Genomic DNA, 8,716 nt, shown 5'->3' with positions numbered 1-8,716 from the left:
AAAGCTGTCCACAACCTCACCCCTCCATATCTCTCTGATTTTCTTCAGACTTTTCACACCTCAGGTCCTCTTCCTCCATTCATCTTGCTGTACCCCGCTGCTCACCTTGTCCTTGACCACACGGTCGCTCTCCCAGTTGATCTCACTAACAGACTCACTGCCATATTCAACAAAACTGGACAATCTATGCCACAAGAATAAAGGAAATCCTGCAGGCAAATTGGGCTCCAGTGCCGTTCTCAAAAAGCATTTGGTGAACGAAGCATTTGGTGACTATACATTGAGGCATAGTCAGTGAGACAGTTTGGTGACTTACGGTCCACACTCCACCCTGATGGAGCCAATTCTGTCGAAACCCTTCTCACACAGATTAAGGCACTCTCCAAACAGATCCATCCTGCGGCCTTGGAAGTTTTCATATTCATAGAGGTATATCTGGTGAGAAAAAAAAAATTCAATTTAGATATTTTTTTGTTTGCTTTCTTGGACTATTTTCTGGTTTTTGAAATACCTTGTGATTGCGTAGGCCAATGGCAGGGTGACTGCCAATGCTGCCCTGAACACCTGAGTGAGACATGATGAAGTCTGAAGAGAAAGCGAGAATATGAATCACCATTACATGCAACAAGGAGAGTAAGGAAGTGTGTCACTGTCTACCAAAGCTGTTTTCTTGTTAAAATCAATCTGTGTTGAAACTGAGATGCTACAAAGCTGCTAAACCTCTTAAATATGATCAGGCTGTTCAGGTGCAAACAGAAGGTAGGCCCACTGCCTGGGGTTCCCTGAGAATAATCTAACTCAGGTGAGACTGATGACATCAAGATGCCTTTTCAATATGGTGAAAATTCTTTATGCGACCAACATAATGCTCAAAAAATGAAATATATTTTGTTTGTGCACACATGCACGCATTTAAAATCACATGTAATGTATATAATTTTGCTTGTTTAAGGTATACCGAAATTTCTACAAATGTCTGCACAGAACTGCTGTTTTCCTGTAACTTTGGCTGCTCATGTTGCTCTGCTGCACCTGCAGAAATAAAACATATTAAATACTCACACAGGTTTTGTACCTCTCCTCCTGTGTTCGGTTTAAGAAAATGAACATGTTGCTCTTTCCTTCCTGAATCATGTTTCACTGGACACTTTAAACATCTACTGTAGTAAAATTTTTGCAACTGAAACATTTGTGGTGAGTAACAGAAAGAATTAGGTGACCTTAAATCAATACAATAAATAACCCTTAAAGAGTCTTTTCTGTTCTTGCATTTGCTTACGAAAGCCTGAAACCCGAACCAAAGATGTCCTGCGAGAACTGCCTGTGCACTCCTTTAAAAGAGGGTATTATTGATCTCTTCCACATATTTCACCTGGTCAGAGTCATTACAATAACCCTATTGTTAGAAAACGTCAATTTTCTGCTCCAAAAAGTGACATTATTTCTTGAACATTTTCTGAACATTCCTTAGAAATAGAAACACATTTGTCAAGTCTGGATCCAATTTCTTCTCACTCGTCCCTGTTGATTTTATCTTATGGTAGCAGATTAGGATTAAATAATACACTAACGTATTTTATCTGAGTTATCCATCTGCTCAGTCCAAAGTTATAGCATGAGAAATAGTCCGTTCTGGCTCGGTTGTTTCAGTCCGCTGAGTGAGAAAACCACTGTATCCTCCCTAGCATCCTTGCATTTCTACCAGAGACAGAAGACCTGGGTCTGGACACTTACAGTCACAGCTGAAGGCTGAAATGGACCGATCTTTGAAGACAGTGATGGACGGAGGCCTTCTGAGTGGGGATATATATATATAGACATTCACCTCCAGAGCGAATCTATAAAGGCCAGATTCTGACATCTCATTGGCTCAGAGCTGCTGGGAGCATGGTGATGGGTCAAAGGTCACTTTGTTAATCCATTGGTGATCTGTGCTCAGTCAGCAGTAGGGTTTTTATTGTATGGCTCCATTGTTGGGGGCTGAGGACAGTCACTGCCATCAGCAGAAAGTTGGTGACACACAAACCCACACTGAACCGTCTGCTTTTAGGTTTTGAACCACACTATAACATTTTTCCATTGTTGAACTTAACCTCCTGCCACTTCCAACAGCTATTATCTATATAATTTTTATGGCTTTTTTCCACCACATTATTTTTTTTTTTAGCTTTTCTTTCATGTTTGCTGCTAAGCCTTTGAGCCGTGGGACGGTAAAAGTGCTGACTATAGGATTGGCATCGGTGTTTTTGTTCAGGCAGGCTGGTCACGGTGCTGAAGTGCCCCTGTTATAATTAGGCCTATATCAAATTCACACCCAAAAAAAAAATATTAAGAGAGCAATGAAAAAAATGTAAAAAGAAAAATATGTTAAAGTGTAAACTGAAAACAAGTGAGTAGCTGAGACGTGGTCAAGTTAAATTGACAAAATAAAACATCCAGGTTTTAGGCAGATTGGTTCCAGAGCACAAAAGCATAAGATAAATGCTACCTACTCTTTAGAGAGCACTTAATGAACAGGCCTGTAGTGGCCTGACTGAGCTAGATTTTTCAAACCTGATTTGCAACTAAAGGTTGGTCTGCTAAGTAAAACTTTTGTTGTCATTAAGCATTTGGTTTTTTTCAGTTTCATCACTTACACCCAGATGTACTAACACATCTGTAGAATCATGAAATCCATAAATAGCAGTTTTTCTTATAACATAAAGTAGGCTAAAAGATCTCAGAAAGCAATACATTAAATATTCAAACACCATAAATACTTCTCATCCATTTTAGTGCACATCAATAACAAAGATCAGTGGGATTAAACTACTCATCTTCATCGCAATTAATTTGGTTCCCATACATTGATGTCAAAATCTAATCTGATTGCCAATCAGGATCACAATGAGAAATTAGAGTCTAATTACCAGAAAGGGATGATGTTTTGGGAGCATTCGGGACTGGGGAAAAAACAAACAAACATTAAAAGTAACAAATAAATAACGTGAACCACAGGATTAACTTAAAATACAGAACTCAGAAAAAAACTAAACTCAAAAACCTCCAGATCATGAAATAAAACACAGCTCTCTCATGGTTAAAGTTTATTATTCTGTTTTGTCCTGAATCATATTATTTTACTGCTTGACAAAAAACAAAATGTACATCAGAGTTTGGACACAGCAGGTTGACATGTTGCCATGCTTGTTCCGACGCTTGCTTGACGGAGAAAGTCTCTGTGTGGTTTGTGCGTAAAGGTCTGAACAGGGATTAAATGTGTATGACTGTGTGTGTGTATCCTCCCATGTGGTAGTGAGTGCATGACAGAGCAAGTGTGCCAAGTGCCAAATGCACACATGCTCTGTCGTGTTGAGTGTGATCGCCGACAATCACAGCGCAAGATGGGCTTTTCTTGTAACGATGTGTTTCCTGAACTCTGCTGTGCCAGAACTCGGCCCGGCCCATTGCACACGAAACACTTGGAACTTCTGCTTATTTGCACTGGGCACAGTGCCCTCCGTTCAGTCCAGCTGCAGCTCACTAAAGCCCAACAGCTCAGTACCGAACAATGAACGGGACCAGCAATGTGCTGACTCCTGCCCCGACCCATACCGGTCCAGTTACAATCTCGGCACCAGCATGTATAAATAGGTCCGTTCAGTTTGGGGTCAGGACGTCGTTTTTTGTGAAGTCCCTGTGAGAACTGAGCGCCAATCTTTGTTGGGCAGTCAGGTAAGCCTTCTATCTTAGTTCTTAGTGTGCAGACACGTGACATTTTGCTTCTTTTTTTTTTTGCACCTTTTCTGCACCATCACTCTGCTGAGTCATGTAGACAGGAAGATGCACACATACGGACTGTGCACAGGCAGCACACTTAGCCATAGAGTCTACATCCAACCTGCAAGCATGAGGATGAAGTTTAAATCACAACATGTGGATTTAGATTTATGTCCGATGACATAATTTTAGTTGAAACTGCATTGATGCGAAACCTTTAAAATAAACATGAAACATAAAATGTCGGTGGCATAAATAAATATTACAGTACGACCTAACTGTAAGCCCTCCTCACATATTTTCTGTTATAAAGGCAAATCTTCACTGAAATCCACAGTAGCATGGCTCTAAATAATCCCACACCGCTGGGACCATGGAAGGTGAGTGAGATCATTCGTCACATTGCCAAAAGTGGATTTCATTCTTTAAAATGTCATGCCTAATTCAATAAAAGCCACCATGGTGCGTGCACATGCGTATTCTCTCTAGATCACAGTTTATGACCAGGAAAACTTCCAGGGCAAACGTCTTGAGTTCACCTCGGCCTGCCAGAACATCATGGAGTGCAGCGTCGACAACATCCGCTCCCTCAAGGTGGAGTGTGGGGCGTAAGTGAGACAAAAACAAGAAATGTTGATTAATAGTCTCCTTTAGCCTTTTATTTTTTTTAAAAATGATTTATTTGAAACGTTTGTGTTGCTTGTCGGCGAACAGCTGGGCAGGATATGAGCACTCCAGCTTCTGTGGACAACAGTTTGTGCTGGAGAGGGGAGAGTATCCTCACTGGGAGTCGTGGAGTGGCAGCAACGCCTACCACATTGAGCGGATGATGTCCTTCCGGCCCATCTGGTCCGCTGTGAGTTTCTCTCCCAAATCGACAGCTTTAGCTCGCTCTCAGATCTTCAGCGATGATTACGTGATGAAGGAATCGCAATGCTCCCAAACAAAGATTAACTCAAATTACTAAAGACTAAGACAAATATGAGAAAAAGTAAAATGCAATCACCAGTTTGTAAAATGTAGCAGGATTTACCTTGAACTTTGCTAAGCTGACTGTTTTGTGTGCAAGTAGAACCACAAGGAGTCCAAGATGGTGCTGTTTGAGAGGGAGAACTTCATAGGTTGCCAGTGGGAGATAAACGATGACTACCCCTCCCTGCAGGCTATGGGCTGGAGCAACAATGAGATCGGATCTATGCAAGTGCAGAGCGGAGCGTAAGTCTTCATTTCTAAATGCACACGATCTAATCATGGCAGCTGAAGACACGACTAACAGCCCATGTTACGCAGCAGCATTGTGCTACTGGACACAAACATTGAAATGTGTCTCTGACTATGAGAGACTGATGTAAAGAGTATTTCTGAATGTTAAATATGCGTAAATCTCAGTTTGTAGATCCTTTAAATTCCTAAATATATTACTAAAATAGTTCTAGTAAGCAAAAAGCGTCTTTCTGCACTGACCCAGTTTGCTGACATTTAAATAAGGTATTATGTGTGCGTTTATAGAGGAAGGTCCCACTCATAACTACACACACAACCAAAGTAAAAAGTGTTGTAGCAACATAAACTAAAAAAAATACTCTCTACTGAAAGCTGGTGGTTATGAAGAGAAAAAAAAAAAACACCTGTGGAGACTTTACAAAAAGGAAGGCTTGATGTCACAAAACATAGATTTGATCCTTTGTCTTTGTAATGTTTAAAATCACCTTGCTGATTTAAATACAGAATGCAAACATTATGATTATGAAGTACTCCAACAAATGCTCTACATAAGATAAGTAAATCTGCAAAGAAGCAGTTAAGCTGAGGCAATCTCAGGAATCTCTTCTCTGCTTAGTCACGAGGGTCTGAAAGGGTGTGGTAAATGACGGAGTCTGGAATATAAATAAAAGTTCCTTTTCTTAAAGTTTATTAAGTAAAGTTAAAATATTTTAAGTGGTACATTTGTAAAGACAGCATAGAAACGTTTTGCTAAATGAAACATTTTTAACATTACTTGGTGCATTTAGTAATTAACAAACAAATGAATTAAAGAGCTGCATGATAACCCTAACTCCAAATATAATCACAGCTGACAGGTAAATCATAATTTTGTGTTTGGTGCTTGTTCACCTACATTTATAATGCCACCCAGGGTGGCAAGCCCAAAAAAAAAACCAAAGAAAAAAACCCAATAGAGCATTGTTGTTGGTAGTGGAGGTACTTTTAATTTCTGTCTTATCCTATGCAAAATATTGCTTGATCTTTTTGGTTTAGCTTTTTCTTTCTCCCTGCAGCTGGGTGTGCTACCAGTTCCCAGGTTACCGTGGTTACCAATACATCATGGAGTGCGACCGCCACGGTGGCGAATACAAACACTACAGAGAGTGGGGCTCCCATGCTCAGTCCTTCCAGGTGCAGTCGCTGCGTCGGATCCAGCAATGAGGCCTGCAGCCGCCTCTCCCTACCACTCACTCTTTATCTCCTCTTCTTTCTTCTCCCCTTATTCATCTTCCTCCATTCACCCTGTCATTCCTGCACCTTTTGGGGTTTCCCAATTGAGAAGTTAACACAGTGTTTGTTTTGTTGCCAAATTAAAAGCACTTACGAGGGATTGAGAGGAGAGAAAAAAAAAACTGACAATGAAGAGAAGCTCTGGACTGATGCCCTATGAGGAAAGAAGAAAAGGGAAGTAAAAAGCCTGGCAGTGGCAACAGAGCAGCGGAGTCACGCAGGCATTGCTGTGAAACTTCACATGTTTGTGGGTCACTATGGTGACGCTTGGTGATGAAAAAAAGAAAGACTGGGCAACTTAAAATAAACACAAACTCAAACAGTCTGCTTCTAACCTGCAGAGTGTTGGGATTTCTTTTCTTTAACGGTTGCTTCCATAAATGTTTGAGCTGCTCTGCCTTTTTTCTTGAAGCCTTTAGTTGATTGTGAGCTTGAATGATGAGGGTTAATCTTTTATTTTCTTTTAAAGCCACCAAAAAAACAAGCATTGGGTGAAAATAGATATAACTAAAAATGCAGCCAATGTTACTGGTAGGACCTGAAACGTTTTAGTCACACTGCGAGTGATTGAGACATGCGCTTGTAAATCAAGAACTAAACGGTTTTACCTGAGGTGCACAGTACCTCTAATTTAAAATTCATGATATAGCACAATGGGTCTCAAAATACAGCATGCAACCTACACTTTTGTTGATTAGCAGGATATGAAAAGAAAAAAAAAAGAATCTGACAACAGAACTTAGTCAAATTCTCAACACTGTGTTTCTAAATTCAAGTGCTTTATTATATATGTCCATGTTCTGATGTTTCCTCAGTGGGAAGCTGGAAATGTATAATTTTTCTGTTGTTTTTGAATGCATTAAATAGATTTGTCATCTATAGTACTAAGATACTTGCTCAGCTGTAATGTATGAAAAATGAAAAATAAGCAAGTGGGAAGAGTTTATTTATCTCTTTATGACACATTATTTTTCCAAAACAAGACCACTTTATAACAAAACTCACTATTAGTTTGTGCCTAATAGAAGGATGGACACAAAGTGTTTTTGATTTAGCTGTAGATAAAAAAAAAAATTTTTTTGATGATAATAATATGCAGAAATTGTCATATTTGGGACAATTTTCAAGAGTCTGTAGATGTAATATTAGTTTAAACAAATTTTTGTGCTGGCAATTTATTGGAGAAAGAGCCATGATCCAATAAAGATCAGGGTAGAGTGAAGTCTTTGACCCTAAATAGGCAGAAGTATTTGACAAAATATGATCAAATAGATGTTGTTATATACCATCCCAATCATTAAGATTAGAGAAACTTATCTTAGCTTGTAAAAAGGCCATCACTCTTTAGAAAGTGATTCTCTGAATACAAAATGTTTCAAGATAAACTAGGAGCAGGACTGATCAGAAACTAGCAAAATGAATACAGTGTCACATAACAGTTAATATATAACTTGAGTTGCCATACAGTATTAGGTTAACCAGCTTAATATGTAAGTAAATGTGTCTTGTAATGATTAAATGTTCTGATAATTGCTCCTCAAGGCTTCACAGCCAGCAGTAAACTAGCTTGGCTCCATTCCCCAAAAATTTTAATTATGTCTTTGTATTAATGTTTTTGTCCCTGGCTTAACCAAAGGTTTGGTTTGCATAATTCAGATATACTTTTTAGATATATTTGTGAGTAGAATAGCTTTGGGCAGACAGTCAGATGCACAGCTGGTTATTTGTTTTCACAACTTCCATCACATCCATTGAGAAATAGCGCTTCAACTTGAACAAAATTAAGCAATGTCTCAGCGTTTCTTTTGATCTTCTAAATTAGGTTATATCATCCACAAATTGTTTAGATGTATTTTTATGTGTAATTGTTTTTACAGAATTAAAAATATGCTACCATCATTAAACACAAATAATTTTTTGGTGAAAAAACAAGAAACGGAAAATACTCTCATAAACCAGGGGAAGAAGTATTTGTATTTTTGTACATTTTATGCACTTACAGATAAATCTGTAAATCAAGAACTAAACGAACTAAACGTATAAGGTAAATACGTCGCATAAAGTAAACATACATAGTCTTTTTCTTTACTATTTGATATCAAATCAAACTAAACTTCTTTTTCAAGAGATTCTTAGATTATTTCTATTTGCTAAGTGTAAGTTTTTTGTTACTTTTTTCAGATTCGGACGGTCCCATTCCCCCATCGTTTTTCCCCTAATACGGTTGATTTTAATCTTAAAAATATACTTAATCTCAAGGTCGAAGATGGCCCGGACCAATCACTATAAATTTAAATTAACTCCCGGTTTTGAACTATCTATTTATTTATTTATTTATTTATTTATTTATTAAGTCATACATCTACCGTAGCTATATCAGTAGAATTGAACCCCCCCCCCCCCCCCAAAACACAATAATAAAAACAATCTTACACAGAAGGGAAATTTTTATAAAAAAACA

The 8,716-nt window shown here is 38.5% G+C and overlaps 2 protein-coding genes across 3 annotated transcripts in view; one reads left to right on the top strand and one right to left on the bottom strand.

The window, feature by feature from the left end:
• The window catches only part of crybb1l3 (crystallin, beta B1, like 3), a 10,410-nt gene extending 8,534 nt beyond the window's left edge, over positions 1-1,876 (bottom strand). The window contains exons 1-3 of one of the 2 annotated variants that reach the window (XM_015033497.1): positions 1,735-1,876; positions 512-585; positions 317-435 (exon numbers count right to left, since the gene is read on the bottom strand). In XM_015033497.1, the coding sequence (XP_014888983.1) occupies positions 317-435; positions 512-585; positions 1,735-1,861 (320 nt within the window). In that variant the 5' untranslated portion in view covers positions 1,862-1,876. The other variant, XM_015033498.1, reaches the window with a different exon arrangement.
• A 1,728-nt stretch (positions 1,877-3,604) lies between these two features.
• cryba1a (crystallin, beta A1a) lies at positions 3,605-6,595 on the top strand. Its single transcript, XM_015033499.1, has 6 exons — positions 3,605-3,714; positions 4,073-4,139; positions 4,249-4,367; positions 4,474-4,615; positions 4,832-4,974; positions 6,039-6,595. Exons 2-6 carry the CDS (start codon positions 4,101-4,103, stop codon positions 6,184-6,186), a joined length of 591 nt encoding a protein of 196 aa, XP_014888985.1. The 5' UTR covers positions 3,605-3,714; positions 4,073-4,100; the 3' UTR covers positions 6,187-6,595.
• The last annotated feature ends 2,121 nt before the right edge of the window (positions 6,596-8,716 follow it).

The sequence above is a fragment of the Poecilia latipinna genome, unplaced genomic scaffold (assembly GCF_001443285.1).
Source record: "Poecilia latipinna isolate Pla-1442-1.1 unplaced genomic scaffold, P_latipinna-1.0 Scaffold270, whole genome shotgun sequence".
NCBI classification, from domain to species: domain Eukaryota; kingdom Metazoa; phylum Chordata; class Actinopteri; order Cyprinodontiformes; family Poeciliidae; genus Poecilia; species Poecilia latipinna.
The sequence above is the reverse complement of the archived record's forward strand: the minus strand, read 5'-3'. Positions and strand labels throughout refer to the sequence as shown.